This window comes from Pocillopora damicornis, chromosome 7 (genome assembly GCF_964200805.1).
Source record: "Pocillopora damicornis chromosome 7, jaPocDami1.2, whole genome shotgun sequence".
Taxonomy (NCBI): domain Eukaryota; kingdom Metazoa; phylum Cnidaria; class Anthozoa; order Scleractinia; family Pocilloporidae; genus Pocillopora; species Pocillopora damicornis.
In genome coordinates, this window is record NC_142676.1 from 756,743 (window position 1) to 777,734 (window position 20,992).

Consider the following 20,992-nt stretch of genomic DNA (forward strand, 5'->3'; position numbering starts at 1 on the left):
ATCTCGATATATTTTATATTTAGTTTATAAAACTCTCGTCTTAAAATGCTTTGCTCTGGCAGCAGGGGTGCTTTTGTTCTGCCCTAGGCCTTGCTCAGTCCTTTTCCTGGTTTGTCAGGACTATTTTCCAAATCAAACCAGAGTTATTATAGTTGAGAGGTTAGGAAAGCCGAAAAAATCAGAAATAAAAACGATTGCTCAGAGTTTGGGTTAAGGGCTCCCTGACTGCACTCAATCTTTTGTCAAGTGAAAAACTCAAATATTGGCAATCACAAATCTGGACAGGCGTCGTAACAATTTCGTTCCCAGGGTACACCCTCGTCCAAGGAAAGATCATGTCACCTCAGTACTTTTGACCGTGCCCATATTGACTGGAAGATAGGTCCGAATATTCCATTTACAGAAATTGAAAAGCAACTTTAAAATTATGAAACGAAAATCCTTACACTTTATGGTCTATAATCGGTTTTGCCAATCTCGAGCCCAGAGCCAGTTTGGCTATTTGTTAGCGGTATGGTCGCCAAATAATAATGATTATTTGGGGACTATACCGCTGACAAGGAGCCAACATGACCCTGGGCTCGAGATTGTGGATTTGCCGATGCATATCAGGGCGGGGCTCGGTGTTGGACTGGAACTAGCGATTGCTTCCTTGATGCGAATCACTTTCGAATTATTACGCTTGGTTTCTTTACAAAGAAAAGATATGGACGAGTACTCAATTTTCTGCGTTTGAATTGTTTAGAATTATGGGGAAAAGGGTACGAAGCAGTCAAAGGTACGCTGATCCTTGTATACTCAAATGAATAAGATTTTGATCTGCAAAATTCATCAACTTTTATGACTATGTGTATTTAGTACACCAGCTGAATCACGCGAACGCGAAGCCCGACATAGTAACATTTGACAACATAGAACACGACATTGACTTGGCTCATTTACACAGCTTTTTTCAGTGTCATTATTCCTATAGCTTTAATGGTCTATTTTCATTTGTCTGTAAGTATCTTGTCACTCGATCGAGGAACGTTTCACAAATAAGAGTAAGAGGAACGGAATTCCAACACCTACGAGTTTTTATTAAGTTGCCTGCAAATTAGTCTATCTAAAGGAATCGTATCTGATGCCTTTACTTACATAAACAGTCCAAAAAAGCGGTCTTTTCGGCAAAGTGAGAGAGACCATTTTACTTGAATCTACGGTATTCTAAACGACACACATCGTAGCCGTCATGTTTTATGGGGACATGTGATTTATTTACGTTGTAAAACAGAATTTCAATTTAGTTGTTTAGTCACGTTTCACGTTGCATGTCCTGAGAAGTTGGAAAATGTAAGGGAGGAACAAACGCGAACATAATGGAGACTCCTATGGTGAAATTAAGAGACAATGATTATCTTGGAGATGATTAGAAACAACCCATAATTCTGTCAAAAGCCTCAGCTCTCCATCCATTTGCAACAAAACCACCAACGAAATGCAGTTCATAGCTAAGAAAATTAAGTAGTCCTCCCTTTATTGTGATTAATTTGTTGCATGTACCTTTAACCTTTTAGATTAAAACTAGAGAAAGGGAAATCCCTCCTTCCTGCTCAGACTCTAGTTGGAATTTCTGGCAAATTGTCCGTAAGGAAGTTGAAACCCTTACGGAGGTCAAAGTCGGACAAAATTCGAGAGAAAACTCTGGAGCAGGATTATTTACAGAAGGTAATAAAGTGTTGGTTATCATGAATACAAGAAAGTTTCTTTCGTTTGTAAGATTAGCCTCAATTTGCACCGTGAAATAATGTTTCGATATATGTTTCGTAATTTATCAGAACACAAATGTTATTGAAAAAAAATAATTATTCTATCATCTTCCTTGTCGATCCACTATCGTTGCTCGGCCGGTTTTATTCTCCCACAACCATCATCTATAACAAAGTCCTCAAATGACTCTTGTCCTTTGTTTGCTTTAGGTTTGTACTTGTGATAATCGTGCAAACCCTGAAAAAATACAAACAAAGAAAATTCAAACTTAAACCAAGCACAATTTATTACTTAAGCCCCGGTAATATATCTTTTTTAAACTCTGTACGACACCCAACTGGTTTACTTGTCTGCTGATACAGTGCAGCAATAATCACTAATTACCCTATGCTAATCAATGATACCCTAGACTAAACCTCTCTCTTTTGTTTTCCACACAATTTAGTGTAGCACTCTTGAATGTCGACTACAAGATCACAGGCATTTGGTGGAGCTTATGCAACAATTGGTATGTTGCAATGGAAAGGATTTTTGTGACTCACCTCTGTGTCAGGTATTGTAAGCCTCTACTCTTGTTAAACTTAATCCAATTGCCTACACTATTTATGTTCAACGTGAACATTACAGAGCTTAAACACTTCTTTTGCATCATAATGCCAAAACCAAACTTTTCCCACCTGCTTTAAGCTATTACTATGTTTAATAAGTGTGAATTTGTTTTCATCATTTACATTAAGGGGCATTTTCCAACAATGTTAATTGGTCTTAAATAATAATAATAATAATAATAATATAAAGGTTTATAAGCCAACCAATGAGGAACATGGATGCCTTTTTAGCTCAAACTTGGAATCGGTTATTCAAGCAATGTTTTACTTCATGAATGCATAAGGGCTCTTGCTTTGAGGCCATAGAAATTCTAATCCTTGCTAAGAGGTGCTGGTTAGGTTATAGAAATTTGAGTCTTGTGAACAGAGACAAGAATAATTGTAATCATAAATTATCAGGCCCACCCCATACACTGACAGTCAGGTAAAACAGATTGCAAAGCAAATGCAAGTAGATTGCTCCATTAGATTAAAATTGAAGAGACATGCACAAGAAAACTTGACTGCCAGAAAGAAAAAAAAACTTTTGACTTTTAAAAGTGGCAAATGGGTATTTGATATTGCAATGGTTTACAGTCAAGTTGCCTAAAAGTCATCTTGCCTTAAAGTCATGTCACCTCAAACTTTTTGTCATGTAACCTGAATTGCTATCACATAAATTTATCATATAAAAATGGTAAATTGTGGGAGAAGAGAAAAGAAAAAGAATTTTAGGTTAAATTGCTTAAATTGGAAAATTTACTGCGATGATCACATTTCACTTTCATCTACAACCGCAGTACAAAAATGAATTATTTCATATAAACTTCACATCATTTCACTGCACGGGAAGATATAAACTCAATAAATTGACCTCGCTCCCAATGTGTGGCTTCATAGCTTAGTTGGTAGAGCATCGCACCGGTATTCGCGGAGGTCACGGGTTCGAATCCCGTTGAAGCCCTGATTTTTTTCAGGCTTCTTCTTTCCAATTGCTTAAATTGGAAAATTTACTGCGATGATCACATTTCACTTTCATCTACAACCGCAGTACAAAAATGAATTATTTCATATAAACTTCACAATTTTAGGTTAGTTACACAAACATATTTCACTGCTGAGCATATGATTGTTTTCTGTGTCCATTCGGCTCTCTGATGAAGGGCTAATCTCAAAATGTCTGCTTTGTAACTCTTTACAGTGGCCAATTTACATTATCAACTCAGTTGATAATACTAAATTACCCTGTTGTACTCTCTCACCGATGCAGCACCATAGTCTCTTTAGAAACTTACCCCCTTTATCCTTATGGTGTTGATGCAAACCAACACTGCTTGAGTGCTTAAGATTTCTAAAAGTTATGACAGGTCCATAGGTACAAAAACCAACAATGCTTTTAGAGTTGGTATCCAAACACATTTCAATTCTGACCATATGATCATTTTCTGTTTAGTCAAAGCCTTCATGGTGTTGTCAGAAAACAACAATGAATGATAATGATTTCTCACATTTATGAAAATGTCTGTTGGTACAAAACAATTGCAAACCAAACATACAATGCTCAACTTTATTGTTAGAAATAAACAACCAGTTTAGAGTTTTCATCACTCAAAGTCTTTATAACATTGTCAGAAATGAACAGTGAAAATATACCGTTTAATCTTGACATGACATGACTTCAGCAACTTGACCGGTTAAACTATTGCAATCCCATAAACAATCAAGACAGCAAAAGTGCACTCGGACATGAACCCATGGAGAAGTAAGGTACCTCAACTGAACTATAATTTGCTTTCTTACTATTGTATGAAAGGTAGTTTGAGGCTAACTCAAATTATTGCCACTATTTTAGAAATAAATTCATAAACTAATAATCAGCTAAAATTATTACTTGTGGTAAAGGTTCTGACCAGGTAATAGTCTATTTATTTAACAAGGATTTTGTTTGGAGAAAGAACTGTGTGAGCCACTCATTAAATTGACAGATGTATCTTTTTTCTCCTTTTTGTATGATTTTTTTTGTCATCTTGAGTGAGGGCTATATATAATTTTGTGTTTGTGCCTATGTTTGTATTTAGCATTTATTCTCTTTTAACACTGAACTAAAGTAATTCTCGTCCTTAATTGTTTGCTCCAGATTTCAGCTACATCATATATCCATTTAAAAGGCTTGTAAGTCTCCCCTCCCCTCCCCCCCCCCAAGCTAAGAGAATGGTGTATCTGTTTTGTAAATTTTTATTGAGATGCCTTAATTCAGCTGTAAATGTAGCTCTTAAGGCAAGCAAAGTGTATCAAATAAATTATGAGTTTCACATTGGTTGGCTCCTTATTTTATATTTATTTATTTTATACTTCTGTCAATTGCTTGTTGAACAATGTGCAATATTGTAAGTGAACAAGACCATTGAAGCTTTGGGTACAGACACCTGCCCAATAGTGGTTAAAAATTGGAAGTAAAGTGTAAAATCATGGAACAACATTCCAAAGAAAGTCAAAATGAAATTTTTGGGGAATAGATGACTAATCCAGAAATAACCATTAATCATTTTTAATTTAATTGCATTGTAAAATACTTCAGGAACTGAATGAAAGGCATGCCGCAAACATTAAACTTATCAAGTTTCTTCTTGAGCAAGTGGGAACATCTCTAGAAGTGCTCCCAAAGCAAACTCAAGGTATTTTGCTTATTAGAAGCACTTTTTAGCAACCTACATAACAATCTTATAGGAGATATAATTGCCAGGTATACATATACGTACAGCAATAATTGGGGCCTTATAAAGATAAATTATTCTAGAAGTTTGAGAGAAAAATTTTAATCAACACTCTGATTCAGTAATCTTCTTGTTTCTTTTATGTTTTGTTTCTTTTGACAACAACTCATAGGAAAGTAAAAGAGATGAAAGTATTCCCCTGTAGCTCTAAGAAACAGTTACCTTTCTTATAGGAAAGGACTGTTTAAAACTGGTAGAGTTAGGAACTTAGGGCAGTACACCCCAATACAAAACTTCATTAAGAAAAACTTTTCCCTTGAATTTTTGGGTCATTTTATTATATTTCAAATTATGTATATAAATTATGTAACTGCCTGCTTTGATTTTAGCTATATTGTGCCAGTTGTTGAATGTAGATAAAAGGCTGAGAGTCAAGTTACAGAGTGGTTTTTGGCTCACTAAAGAACAATCAAAGGTAGGAAGATAATTCCTTTTACAGTCCCTTAAAAAAAAGGAAATAGCCTTAGTCATATTTTATGTCTCAACAACTGATCAAAGCAGTTTTGGAAAGTGATATTTTTTATGATAAAGTGCCTAATTTTTCAAAAAACACAATGTAAACATTCTTTCATCATAATGTATAAGCAAATAATTTAGTACTAGAAAGCAACCAACTCTAACAAAGGAATGTTGATGGGCTTATATAGCTCTTAAAACAATTTTTGCTCTTTTTTTCCTTGGTGTAAGAACTTCATTGTTGGAAAAATGCCAAATCAATTTCATTGTCAGAAAGATTTCAGTTAATCGGTTTGTTTGTTTTTCATTTTATCAATACATTTGTCAGCATTACTGGTATAATTCAAAGGTATCAGAGGAGTAAAGCATACCACAAACTGGCTGTGCAGTAAATGTGACATTAAATAACACACATTGTGAATAAAGTATTCATGACAAGTATAAACAGTCAAGCATTGCCTATGAAGGCCTAGTAGAACAAAAAACCTGTAAAAGGGGAAAACATTTAGTAAGAAAACTAAGAACTGAGGAGATTTCTCCTCCTAGTGGAAAGACAATAAGAGTGATCAATGAAATATTTGTGCCAAGAAATATAACATTTTAATGAAAATGGTAATTCTTATCCTTTCAATATTGGTATTTTTTCAAGGCTTTGTCTGCTATCCAAGGAGCTGACACAAGTTCAGAGTAAGTTGTGTACTCAAAAAAAATTTCAGCTATTAACTTTAAAATGTTTGAGCTCCAATGACTTAGAAAGGGGCATAAATTATGCTCTCTTTGGTTACGGATAAATTAAAGTGATTAATATTTATCTCAGGGTAGATTGCTTCATTGTTATTTAGAACTGTAGGAAGTTTCCTAATTTTACATCTAGTTTAATGTCACTGTGAAAATGAACATTGGTTTGTCTCTAAGAATACCATAATAGGGATCCCAGGATCCGTACAATAAGGTAGCTTGATCAATATGTTGGCACTTCCCTAAGGATGGATAGCTTGGAAAGCTCAGGTTTAACCATGTTTGGACCAGGGGCTTCTACTGAAGTAGTAAGAGGAGCCCTTGCTTTTGCATTGAAAATCAAACTTCTATAAAAACAGCCATGGCTTAAGTAACAAAAGCAATGGCGCAGACTCAAAGGCCAATTAAGGGCCTCTCTGTTTTTTCCTAAGCGAAAAAATCTGGGAATTTTCGATCCTTCTAGCCGATTTGACCCGCGTCTTTACAAGGCGTATCTAGTGAAAGTGCGGTTGATGAAAACGATTAAAGAGATGATTGTCCGGTTTAAGACCCACCTTTGTTCAAGGAGCAGACTTGCAGCTAAATACAGGAATTGCACCGACCTGTGATTGGAAGTTAAAAATAGCATTAGTCACGCTGTTGAGCTCAAGAGACCTGTAGATCCCGTAGGCATTTGTGGACGAAAGTTATGTTAGAATTAAAAATCTTTCCTTTTTCAAATCAAATAAACACAAGCTTTGATATTATTGCTGGAAGACAAATTTTCGGGTCAAATCTACTTCGGTAAAGGGGTAAATTTATGGCATGGATTTGCTACCTACCGTTTGTTATTTATCGTCGAAATTCACCACTGAAACGACAATAACATTTGGAGCAGAATGGCAGCCATTTGCCGCGATCCCATGACCCCTCAGGGGTCGTAAACTCCCGATTTCTTCGAGCTTCCCTGAAAGCATATCATCTATTCAACCAGCAACCGAGTCTTTGCATTATACTTTAAGAAATGTTTTATTTTTTTTTATTTAGTATTAATTTGAAAATAAACATTTCATACACAGAGCAGAGGGAAATAGTTAAAGCTAAGGTTAATGATAGTACAGCGGTCACGCCTGTTCGATCTTTGACCGTCGTATAAATTTTCTTCAAATTAAATAAATTATCGAAAGTCAGTTTCCGTCCGCTTTCTTTACAATATAGAATCATGCATTGATGCTCGCCCCACAGTAACAAAGTGTGTAACTGCAAAAATTCTTTTTCTTGGTAGGGGAACAGAATTCTTCCAAATGTTTGTGCACGGAATCAAACATGACGCACCGTTAGTTTTGATGGCAAAGCAGGACGCGCTAGGTCAAACCTTATGGTACATGGTTCGGGAAAAATGCCCTCACAAGATTTCATCTTCCTTTATTCTCCTCCATCAAGGGAGAAAGGTATTCTTATTTCACTTCATGTGAAAGCAGTTGATGACTCATCAAGACACAGATTTCTCGCCTGTTTCATTTGTTAATTTCTGTTAGAACGAAAAGAGCTAACCGAAACACTCGCAGCTAAGCTTGGAGGCGGCTTAGTTGTTTTTTAATCTAGTTAGATTTCAGACATGTCTTTAGTTAGAGGTCAGACGAAAGTAGGGTCTACCGTGATTACTAAGAGATCTCTTTCTCCACGGCAGTTTTTATATTGCAAACGGCTAGTAACGAATTTATTAGGGATATGATATCGAATACAGGAAAAGTAGCCCGTAGGATGATATTAAAAAAAGAAGAAGAAATAATAACTGAATGATGAAATAACTCGTACCTCTCGCTTTCCTTTGCACATGATGGCACCACACAACACTCCCCGACACAGTCGTGAAAGTGACCACATGGGGCTTTGGGGAAAAAAACTACCAGAGGGGCCTACGCGCCATTACGTCACGCAGACTTTATTTTGGCTTGTCACGAAACATGTTCAACTAACATATTTCAGTTTTTTTAATAATCCTTATTATTTATCATTATTTCATAAACGATTTCTTTTTACTTTTCAAAACTCTTTTCTTTTTCTCGATCCGTGATCCAATTCGGTCCGATCTAGATTTTGTAAACGCTGTTAGGGAAAATTCACTTTTTCTAAACATAATGATAAACAATGGTAATTGAACTGAGTAGAGTGCAATTTGGGCTGAAATCATGAGCCTGATTTCAAAATCACAAGTATGATTTCAGACCAAAATTGCACGACACGAGGTTCAATTACCACTTTATTGCATCCATTCTGAAATCGCCCAAATATAGGACTTCGTCAGTTCAAATATTTTATTGATGCAGTACTGAGCTGGTCTAAAATCAAATTCATCAATTTTTTTTTTTTTTTGGGGGGGGGGGGAAGTAAGGGTCTTGGAAACAAACGTTGCAAAATTTGCCACATGATACTCTTTGTCTTTCATTTTCCTGCAATTTGATCGGTTACTTTCAACAAGCCTTGAAATCTGATTGGTTGTTTTGTTTTTAGTGTAGCCTACTCACTGGCTAGGAAAAAGATGCGATTTAAAGCAAAAAATGTTGCGATTCGGGAATAAATCGCATCAATTAGAGTTAATCAGATTACAGGGACCACCAGTGATTTCAAAATGGGTGTAATAAAGGGTGAAATCTATATGAATGATGAGAGCATTTATGTTAGTCTAAGTCATTGAATAGACGCCTTCCTCTAAGGGAATTTTTAGGTCCAGTGTAGGCGAAAAACGAAACAGACTTAAGGTAGACGTTTGGAAGTCGAAACTCCTAACTAGAAGGAGGCATACTATTTAGTTACTGATAGACCGCAGCTTGAAGGCCAACTCAAAAAATACTTATTGACTAAAACGAAGACTAATTAACTCCTCCTTACAAAGGCACATGGTAACGTTGCAGGACGTAGAGTACAGATAGCATTTTATGTTTCGTCCTCTTTAATTTTTCTTTGATTCCTGACAGATAACTGAAGGAAAGACGCTTAGAGAACAGGGATTGACATCAGATTGTAATATTCATGCCAATTTCTCATTATGCGGAGGTAAGTCGCAAACTTGCCTTCTTTTGGTGCTATAATGTTTGGTTCCGTTCGTTTGCCTGCTTTTTCCTTGCTTGGAAGAGTTCAAATGCGCAGTATTTTTCTGACCACAAAGTTTTGTTGCTACCCTAGGAATGGAAAAAGAGGAAGGTTCTCAATCTAGCAGTGGGGACGCGTATAAAAGTAAAGGTATTAGTCTTGTGATCTGATTTTCTTCTTAACAGTGATCATAAAATGGACATAACAGCAAAATAAATGCAAGTTAATGCCTTTATAACAAGCAGTGCGGTAGTTTCTCCTTGATGACACCCCAACGGCTGGGGCCTTACAGTCAATGGTGGACCCTTCAAACGTTCAGAGACCATGGGGATAACTTTAAAGAATAAATTTTCTATGCCGGCAATCAAGTGATAATTATTACCCCCAAAACACTTTTATTTTTCACATCTCTAGATTGATAGTAGGACAAACATCTTACGATAAACTTGCCTCCAAAATGTGCATAAAGTCTTAGCCGTCAAAGAGCAGTAATAATATATACTCTCGCTGAGGTGAACTTTTGTTGTTCAGACCCACAAACATGGACGAAGGTGCAAGTGGCAAAATGGATTACTGAGGTTTGTGACCTTTTTAGAATCGACGAAGCTGAAGTTTCTATGCTCAAGACACTTTCAGGAGCTGAACTCAAAAACTTACGCCCAAAAGACTGGAAAGAAAGGTCGCCTAAACAAGGTGAAATGCTTTTAAATCTGTGGAACATACAGATGAAGACTTGGCAGGCGAGACAACAGGTAGCTGATGATACCTCAAAAACTCCATGTGCCTCAACTCTGAAGGGTATGTTTTTTAAAAATCGATAACTTATGTGCCATTGCCTGTCACAGAACTCGTTCCGGAGACGTTTCAGAGATATCTTCGGCTGTCACGAAAAATTAACCCCCTCTTAAATTTACTAAGAAAAATGAACTTACAAACTCCTTGTTGAAAAAAATTGGAATTCATTTGACCGATACACCGGTTTTTTCAATTTTGCTTTTTCCTCGGGCTGTTATAAAAAAGTTCATGAGTTGACCAGTGAATAAAATATTTTGAAATACCGTTTTGGCAAACTTTTAGCCACTTGATTAAGAATAGGAGAGTCTTTTCGTCAACAACATAAGTTTATTTTTTTTATTAATTTTTTCTTGCAGGAGCAGTAAATGTGACAGTTAACGATGTACTAGTCGAGGACTCATGTAGAGATTCTCTTTCCAGGAACGTCTCTTCCAATGGCGAACAATTTCCACTCCTCTCTACCATCGGTTCTCAAAAGAGGTGATTATTAACAATCCAGGGATGTTTCCTCGTAAAGAAATGAGCATCTTCTTTACCAATTTGACAATTCGAGCTTATTGGATTTTCCCCATCTTTCTGTAATAATTTAATTATCTATTTATGAAATTTAATATGTAATTTTGGTGCGGCCTTTTGTGTTACAAGCAGGAGGATACAGCCTATTGTCTTGCTTTGCTTTGCAGTGCTTCGGGTGTGCAAGGTCCATTCGGAACTGTCGAGAATATTCAAATGATCGAGACTTATCTTAGCACTGATGAACTCTCCAAGAAGCGACCTGCTAATGGCGATGTGATCTCTGTTAAAGGACTGTGTTCATCCACACCTCGAAATCGTGGCGGTGCAGGTACTGTGTTGCTTAGGAATGATCCTGCAAAAGGTGGAACATTCTTGGAGCTTAAGGTTGATATAAGAGCTTGTCCTGAATCAAATATTTTGACCAAGCACATCATTTCAGCAATTCTTAATGTGAAACTCGGCGAGGAGTTGTTTGTGAGAGGGAGAGTAGAATTTCTTGTAAAAGAGCTTGAATCAATGAAGAAGGGTTTTAAAATTCTTCCATTCAAAATAATCGTTGATTCTGATCAACATGCAGCATTTAGAAAGGACGTTAAAGTACAGTCTTCATATTTACGCCAATTATCCATGCCATGGCCAATCGAATGCGGAATTTTCCCAGCCGAAGGGTCCACGCAAGAGCCTCTTTTTGAAAACGATACCTTGCAGAGTACACCAGGGGTTTTGTATTGCCCTCCAGATGCATCACTAGACAAAATAAAGGAATGTGCAGTGGCCCTTAAAAACTGCCAGACTGGAGATATTTTTGTGGGTGTAAGCGATAAAGGAGCTGTCATCGGTTCTAAAGTGTCGCGTGATGTAGTTATTCAGAAGAGAGAAGACTTGGTGAAAGCTTTAGGTGGAATACAACCAAGTGTAGACCAAAGTATTTCCATTTGCACAACTGCCGTGCAATCACATGATCTAGTAGAGAGAGAGAAGGACTTCGTGGCTGTCATGTGGATACGGAGCAAGACGCATTATCCAGCAGAAGATTTAGAAGAAACGGAGGAAATTTCTATTCTGTTTCGTATTCATGTGGTGAAGGGGTCCTCAGTAATTAGCTTTGTAAGGCCAGAACATACACGTGCATACGTAAGGGTTGGCACCGAAACAAAACTGATGACAGACTACGAAGACTTGTTTAACCGAATGGAATCCCTTGCCAGTCGTAATATACCCAAGAAAACTTCAGACGCTATAGATCATGAAGTGAACAAAGCTTCCGCGTACGAGGTTAGTGATCAGAGCTACCAATTGTTCAAAAGGGTTAAATTTGAAACTGATAAAACGGAATTCAAGGCAATTTTTGGAGACCCAAAGGAAATAATCTTAACTGATTATGTCAAGAAATACTCTGCATCTTTTCTCAACTCTGAAGGGGGTGATATCCTGTTCGGAATAGAAGAAGATCGAACCACAAAGGTTGGTTTTGCTGTCGGGGTCTCCTTGTCAGTAGATGATCGAAAGGAGCTTTTACATAAAAGCAGTAAGATAATTTGCAACTTTTGGCCACCAGTCGAAAGCTGTCAATTTTTCATGAAAGTCATCGAGGTTAATTGTGATCTTAATAAGAATGTGTTACAGTATCCCAAGACCTACGTTGAAAGAGAAGGAAATTTTGTTGTAGTTGATCTCCAGAGTATGGCAAACGTTCTGAAACTCGTTAACTTTGTCAGATCAAAGATAGCTCAAAGTGCACTTCTTCGCCTATCGAACAATCGGTTTGGTATATTAGTGAAAGATTCAAGTAAATTGAACGTTGAGGACATCTTGTCTGAGGTGGAAAACGAAAGTACTAAATCAAAGTATTTTCAACTTGAAATTGCTAAATATGAAGAAGTAGAGGCTTCGGTGAGGGACTTGTGCGTTGTACATCTTCATGTGAGAGCGTCACCATATCCCATTCATCTCACAAGTCCATTTCTCACGTTCTGTCTGGATCACCATGGAATGGTTAAGGAAATGGAACCGAACCAACTTATTGAGCGGTTTGCGAAAAGAGATTATCGATATGACCCTGATAAACTCTTTAATGTTGTGAACGGATTTGAGAAAGAGAACACGTCGTATGTTCTGATCTGCTCGCCCTTTTCTCTTCCGAGACAGGAACGTGATTTGTATGGTATAGTTGTCCCTGAATGGGCTTTGGTGCTGGATTTTGATCAAAACCCAAACCAAGAAGGGCACCTTTTGAACATATTCAAGCCACTTCACGATCGCCACCAGGTAGAAAGAAATCTTCTCGTCAAAACGCCTCTTGATCGGAAGTTAGACCTAAATCCAAGAAATGGCGTCTGTTGGTGTGCTGTGAGAGGTTACGAGGACATTGATAAAACTCTTTCCAAAGCTGATCATGCCTCTTGGATGTATACTCATGGTCACAAGATGAGAATTCTTATTGATCAGCTCATAACTCATATAAACCCAAACCAACTAGTAGTAGTGTGTCTTTGGGATAAAGATCAAAGAGAGCTGTTGCCGTCTCTTGATTTTATTTTGCAATACATCTTTTCTTGCTGGGGTCCCACCAAAGTAGCATTTGTATGCTCTGACTCGTCAACGAAATGTGACGTCTTGTCAGTACTCGTGGAACCATTGGAAAGAGCCGGTTTTGGAGTTAAGCGAGATAGCATTTTTGTTGCTTTGCCTCATGAAATGGCACGTCATGTTGGAGCTAAACTCCCTCCACCCTACCGTTCAGAAGATGAATTTCAAATTCCAAGAAAATTCTATCTTCCGGACCGTGGAGAGAGAACTATTCCAGATACCTTGCCTCAAACAATTCGACAGGCAATCAAAGGCCACTTGCAAATCATGTATCAAAACGCCGGGAGCGGCTTTCAGCCAAAACCAGACGACGAGGATAAAGTCAGGGTTAAGTTCTATTCCGGTTCTGAAATTGATGAGACTGGTCTTGCAACTGAAATTGCCATTGAAAGGGAGAGAATGAAAGAGCTGAAAAGAGAACTGAAATTGTTCCTGAATGACAAAAGGTCGCATATCTGCTTGACTATCCTAAAGGCAGAGAGAGGTGCTGGTGCAACGACCTTGTGTTTGCAGCTGCTGTATGAATACCGCAAACAGTACGTTTGTGCCAGACTTTTGGAATTTCACGACAGCCTCGCTTCCAACATTGAGAAGATAAATCAGTATTCAAAACTTCCTGTAATTCTGTTTGTTGACAGTGAGATGGCATATCTACCAGAGTTTAATGATTTCAAGAATGATGCAGATAGAAGAAATTTAAACTTGAAGTTATTGGTTGTCGAGTCCGATGTGTTGTACAGCCAGGCGAATTCACCTCGAAGGAGACAGCCTATTCCATCTTTCGTAGGGTCAACACCTTTTCAGACAGTTGAACTCAGCCGCGAACTGACTCAGGATGAAGTTTCGAACTTGGTAGTGCAGTTTGTCAAGATCAGAGAAATTTCTGAAGAGAAGAAAAACAAGTTGAAGGAGCTTGAGGAGAGAGTATCTAGAGAATTTGCGATGCGAAAATTTGCATACTTTAGCCTGACGGTTTTTGGTCGAAAGTTTACTGGCCTGCAGAGTTACGTAGCATATCGTTTACATCAAGCAAGTGAACTACAGCTTCAGATCCTAGAGTTCCTGGCTCTCACTCACGTATACACAGACTTCTTATTTCCTGTAAATGCTTTGAGGAGGTTGGCAAAGACGGATGATGTCATGCTAGAGAGCATTTTCAGCAACAACGACGTAAGAGAACTGTTAAGTCCCCCATCTTCGGCAGGGAAAAACGTGAGGAGAATGTCATTTGTTGAAGTTGCAGAGGAACTTCTTCAGCAACAAGCCAAGTCGCACAATATGGACCACACACTTTACTTGAAAGATGTTGCCCTTCGATTGGCAAAATGTGCCCTGTCAGGCCCACGACCAAGCAAGAGGCTTGATCGCATTACCAGGCGATTGTATGTCACCAGCGAGTACGGAAGTGAGAAGTTCTCACCACTTGTGCGCTATTTGAGGGACAGAAATCCTGATGTAGCTCGCGATATGTTACATGAGCTGATCGAGGTTTTTGAAAAAGGTTCTAGTGTGTGGGCTCATCTTTTGGCTCACTTATCGAAATACTACATGAGCCAATACGAAGATTTTAAAAGTGCGATTCCACTTATCGAAGAGGCAGTCCGAGAGAACAAAGATGACGTACTTCTTCACCACATCCATGGAGATGTGATTCGCTTGCATGTACAAAACCTTAAAGAGCAACAGGAATTTTCTTTAGGCGAGGTTCTTCGTTATGCAATTCAGAGCAGCAATTGTTTTGTGACCGTGAAGGAAAAAAGGCCGCTGATGGAACATGGCTATTCTTCTGATGCTCTGGTTAGAAAGGTAGTCATGCTTGCAGCTATCAAGTCCGTTGGTGGCTCATGTTTTGTTGACTTTCTTAAGGCATTTCTAGATGAAAGAAAAGTAAAGAACTCTTCAACAAATTTTACTCAAGAAGACAAATATATACTCTCCCTAGTACCAGAGTCATTTGCTAATCTTCGAGTAGTGCCAATTAACGAGTTCAGTGCAAAATTGAAAGACAGTTTGTTGGAAAATTTAGGGAACCTCGAGGATTTAAAATTAGTCTGTGAAGACCTCAAGAAAGCGTCCAAAGGTACCGAAGAAGAAGCCTGGGTAGATGTTGTCGCGCTGAAGACAATGTCATTGGTGTATTCTCTGGAAGTTGAAAGGAAACAGCTTGATCCAGGAGAAGCTGACGAAAGAATAAAAAGTCTGGAAGAATTGTTAAGGAAAACTAACCTTGACGAAGAGTCTATGAAAACATGGATCCGGTGTGTGAGGTTCGGCTCAATAGTTCCAAATTTGAAGACAGTGAGAAAGACAATGGACAAGTGGTTAAAGGCAAGTGGAAGGAGATCACCAAATGCTTTATTTTACAAGTAGGTGCACGTGCTTTTTTCTAATCTAGTAATAAGCAAATGTTATGCTTGTGAAATACAATCATTTTATTCAGATTTCAAACCTCCGATGAGCACAAACGATACCAGCTCTTGATGTGTGCTCTGGGTTGTAACTTTTTACATTGGGGCGAAGCAGGAGATTCTAAATAATCCTAGATTTCCTGTTAGTACATAGGTCAATTTTCCTCAATATTTCACCTTCCAGCTACGTTGTTGCAATTTTAGAAGCACTGGGTGATCCTGATGACACAGAGAAGATGAAAAGAGCCAATGAGTGTGTTATTGAGTTGCTGCGGAAAAGAAAATCACCAAAGTCCGACGGCAATTCACTGAACCCCTCTGTACCTTTGGAATGGCTCCATCCGAAGAATGGCCGGCACATAAATTCGTTGGACTCTTTGCTCTATCACGAAGATTTAGTAAGAGAATACCTCCAAGGTAAAACTTCTTTAAACCAGAAAAGAGCTGGCAAAGAAATAATCGAAAAAGCATTGTTTCAAAAGAACATAACTAAATGGGAAGGTGTTATCAGTGAAATATCTTCCGATTGGAAAGGAATGATAAGTTTGAAGAAGCACATCAATGTGTCCTTTGTTCCAGTCAATGTTCAGCCTTATATGCCAAATGAGGGAGATATAGTACGGTTTTGTCTTGCATTCCACTGGACGGGTCCGTGTGCCTGGTATGTCGTTTGCCAACCTGGAGCTGCTAAAGCGCAGAAGGCAGTTACACGGTCTGCAATAAGTTTTCCTCAAGAGGATGATACCGACAGTGAGACCAGTGATAAAGATGAAGAAGAAACTCTTTTACCTTTGGTTCCAGAACCTCTCCACATACAGGAAGTCAAAGCTGAGAGGGACTTTGCAGGTGTCGAAGGAGAGAATGCTAATCGATGGAGTAAGTGCTTGGACAGCGAGAAACAAGGAATCATTTTTCAGTTACACTCTAGTAACGGATATGGATGGATCCATCATCCCGATTTTAGCGACCTTCTCTTTTTTCACGCAAAACAAATCGTTCCTCCGGTCGACAGTCTCAGCTCCATAGAGGTATTTACAGTGGTTTCGTTTACAGTCGGGAAAACAAAGAAAGGACTTCGAGCAATGAACATCAAAACAGTGGTATGTTATTTGAGTTATTCAATTTGCTCTCTGAGGATCAGAAAATACTGATGTCTTATTATCGCCAGTTACAAGTTTGAGCGTTAGTTTGAAAAAAAAATTTGCTTGGGATGTGCAATAGGATTTGAGACACAAGTAGGAACAAGGGACTTCACAATAATTAGAACTCGAATAATTTTCGATGCTTAGATTCAGATATTTGTGTGATGTCGATTTGAAAATAGCTGCATTTTTTCTTATGTAATATTAGTAGTCCCTCTTCGCATTCTTGTGCTTACGAGTATGAGTAGTCTACCTTAGAAACATGCGTGCAGCCGTATTAGATGCCCAGCAAAGAAATTTCAGTAGTTCTTGAACGTTACTCTAACATGTCTGGCGATACCTTTCGCTGATGTCACACCACATTTAAGTGTTACATTAGTTCAAATAGTTGAGAATCGAAGTTTCTGAACAAACGTTTGGGCAATAGCTTTTCTTAATTAAGTTCCTGTGTAAACAAAGTTAGACTTGAGCCCTCTGAAGAGACGAGGTGGGACGTTGCGAAGGTAGGTCATTTCGCCCTCCCTTGCCACTAGAAGTCTAAGGTAGTAGTATTCGTATGAAGATTTGGAACGCGAAATCGATCAATCGATCAGTACACTTTGTAAATTAAATGTTCCAGGAGGAAACAAATATGGATTCACAGCTGGCAAAATGTTGCGAAGAATTAAGGAAAGAGGAAAAAAAGAAAGCTTCATTTGCATCAGCATCTCCCCAGCGGTAGGTTCCGTTTAGCTGTTATCGATAGCATGTGTTGAAAAGTTATGATCGTCTCCAATTATCTATTTGATGTAGTTGTAAGATAATGACTTTTTAAATTGAAGAATTCGGAGGTTTTTCGACATGGATGTACTTGAATTTTTACCTGGAAACCCCTGCTTAACGGCAAATCCTTGTGCTTTTGATGCCTAAGTACCTTTTTGAATAAGCGTGTCGTTTTTGAATCATTAAAACTAATAGCACACAATTGACATAAGCAGCTTTTTTTCTGCAGGTCAGTGAGGAAAGTACAATTGCCAGAGACACTAGATGATCTCTATCAAACAGGCTCTCGTCAAGAAGGTCAAATATGCGAACTAAGAGCTCCACCTCATTACAAATCCGTTCATGGATTTATATCAGTCCCGTTCACCCCGGAGCGGTTGTTTTTTCAGCAATCGTTGTCTGGTATCCCTAAAAGGGAAACCTGTAATATCCGAACGAAAACAGTCGTTCAGTTTAGTGTGGGTAAGGATGATCGAGGCCGCTTCTTTGCGAAAGATCTTTTCATTAAGGTAAGAGCATTGCATCCCCTAACCCGCATTGTACAGTTCATGAACAATTTTATTTGTTTTCGTTCTCTATGTGTACATAGTAATCTTAAGTAGATCTTATTCTTTGCCCAACCCCTTTGCTATAGAGGTATTTGAGGAAAAAACTGTCGGCTGTTTTTTGTATCAAAGCTCTACTAACTCTTAATAGTTTGCGTCTCATCGACTCCAGTAATTCGTTGGTATATGATCGTATATCGGCAGACGGCATTAAATTCATTTTTATCCACACAGCCACCTGAGACGACAAAAACAAAATGTAACTGTGGCTGGGAAGATCGCATTGGAAAAGGAATACAGGAGGGTTTTATTGGTGTTTTGAAAGCAGGTCCTCGATATGGTTTCATAACAAAGGAATGTGTGAGAGGTCGAAACGCCACAGGAGTTTATTTTCACGAATCTCAATTGATTGGATATCCCTTCACGGAACTTATAATCGGCGACAAAGTACACTTTGTCGTGGACCAGAACGACAAAGGAGGATGTATAGCAAAAAAGATTTATGTCGTGGGAAAACCTTCATTCCCAACAGTCCCCCAACAGGTATTGTAATTTACAATGTGACATGAACACTTTGGAAAATACATTTTGCGGATTAGTAATTTTCCTGTATTAAGCGATTTCCTTTTAAACTTTGGTTAATTTATGATTTATGGTCCTCTCTACTTTTTATAGAAATTTCACTGAATTCAACCTTGGGAAGTGATATATCGAGATGCACCTTACTCCTTTTAATTACATTTTTTTAAGCTTTATTAATAACGCCACCTCTACGAAAACACGAAGGGCAAGAGGTCATCATTATGATGACCACAATACATACTTGAATATGTATGACCAACCCCACAGTGACCGTGAGTCATCGTCATCGTTATTACCACTATCAGTTCCACCACCCTCCATCATTAGCATAACCACCATGCATCGCAATTATTAGCACAGGTATGACTACCATGTACTGTCACCAATCACTTCACTACTATGAAGGGCTTTATGTGGACACGGTCTATGGTCTGTTTTTGTATCATTTTCAGGGAAATTATCCTTCAAGTTTAGCCGATCCACTACTATTTTCCAGTAGTCCTCATGACATGTTTTATAATCATCAAGGCCGTATTGGGCTCCTCAGTCCCCCTGCTCCAAACCCGTAAGTATGTTGGTCTTCTCATCATTTAACTGTTAATTTCTTCAATTGACATATATTACGCCTTCTACTGTAAAACAGGAACATTTGAGATACTCGTCATTGGTTACTCTCAGCGCTACTTTTCCCTCCTTATCTTAAGAAGTACAACTGAGTGGTAGATTATATAACACTTCAAACTCTCGGAATGGTAAAGAAAGAGGATATTTTTCGCAACAATTTACCAAAACGTGGACCAACTTTTTAGCTCGTCATCATAAAATGAGACAGTACGCCTTCCCTGGTTAGATCAATAAAACAATTTCCCAAGTTTTTCGAGGTGATGATCGAAGTTCGAACCATTGGACGCACATAACCTTAAAAAAAAATGATGAAATCATCTACTGCGACCGTATATTTAACATTAGATCAACTTTGTATACTCTTCTGCCTCTGAAAGCAGATATTTTCCTTTGGTAATTAACAGACTAGCTGGTCATCCCTTTCAAGACCATGGTGGATATTCAGATGGCTGGGAACATGTAACTGGAAGACGGAAACGGTGATGAAATGGTATTTTACCCCAAGTCGCTGTTGAACGGAAGTCCTATCGTCAGTCCTGCCAAGTGTCAAGTTTATTTAGAAATAACCACGAATATTAAATACAAAGCATACATTGGTCTCCTAAGTAGTAGCTAGTCTAGGCGGGCAGTGTCTTCATGATTTTCGTTACTATCATTTCAGACGAAGTTAAGATACATATGTACGAACAAATTATTTACTACTAAATTTATAATTTACAGGGGTATAAAAATGGGTATAACTTGTGATTACTACTATAATTATTTTAAATATTTCTTAAAGATCGTGGTGTAGCAGCAAATTTTCCTGACGACATTTCTTAAATCAATTTAATATATCTTTTTGTGCGAAGTGATATCAGTATGTCACTCCAAATTTTACATCCTATTGACTCGCAAAAAGGCATGGTCCAGTTGTGTCAGCCTTGAACTCTTAATTAATTGTAGAGGTGCACAGAATCTGTTCGACTGAAAAGATCCAACAAATTCACAGTTGAAGTTTTAACATGAATACTATGCAAAAGGATAGCAGTAGGTTCATAATAGAGCATGTCTTCTGGAAGAACGCGAGCGTTAAAAAATAATGGGCATGTTTGCTTATATCTCTTGTATCTCATGAAAAAATTAACCTCAAAACTCTCATCAGAAAAACTGGGATTTTACCAAGATTTGCTTTTGAAATGTAGCCCCAACCCAAGACGCCGTAACAAATATATGCATGGATTAAGGAACGATATTTACAAACTTTCTATATGTTCCTCACTAATCTCTGTTTCGAGAACTACCACAGAAAAGACGGGTCACCGTGCATGCCTAAGAGCCAATCTTATAGGTATAGAAAGTCTTGGGTGCATGGAACAGTGTAATATGTAAGTTATCGAAAAATCTAGCAATTTTAAACGACATCGACTCGACACGTTCTTCGTGTCGTGGCTTTTAAGGTCATAATTTTTTTTCTGAAGTAACGAGCTTCGCGCACGCTTTTAGCCATACCTTTTTTTCTGTATGATTAATTTTTGTTATTTTTCTGATTTAAAGAGAATAATTTGAAAACCAAGATTATGCAATGAAAATTAAGGTAACCGTGCTCGTTCAAGAGCTAAAGACCATCGTACCAGTCTACCTCGTCCTTTCATTAAAAAAGAAAAAAAGAAA

General features: G+C 38.0%; 1 protein-coding gene and 1 long non-coding RNA gene across 2 annotated transcripts; one reads left to right on the forward strand and one right to left on the reverse strand.

The window, feature by feature from the left end:
- Positions 1-633: 633 nt before the first annotated feature.
- Positions 634-20,992, forward strand: LOC149041936 (uncharacterized). The gene is made up of 18 exons (XM_089211723.1): positions 634-778; positions 1,557-1,707; positions 2,195-2,302; positions 4,915-5,011; positions 5,440-5,525; positions 6,216-6,253; positions 7,569-7,734; positions 9,262-9,340; positions 9,470-9,526; positions 9,908-10,174; positions 10,528-10,651; positions 10,855-15,642; positions 15,869-16,784; positions 17,446-17,543; positions 17,818-18,097; positions 18,368-18,676; positions 19,168-19,280; positions 19,744-20,992. The coding sequence occupies exons 1-18, from the start codon at positions 750-752 to the stop codon at positions 19,820-19,822; spliced, it is 7,785 nt and encodes a 2,594-aa protein (XP_089067849.1). The 5' UTR covers positions 634-749; the 3' UTR covers positions 19,823-20,992.
- Positions 1,484-8,179, reverse strand: LOC149041937 (uncharacterized). Its single transcript, XR_016188239.1, has 3 exons — positions 8,102-8,179; positions 6,859-6,906; positions 1,484-1,986 (listed from the first exon to the last, which is right to left on the reverse strand). It is a non-coding gene; the product is annotated as an uncharacterized LOC149041937 (long non-coding RNA).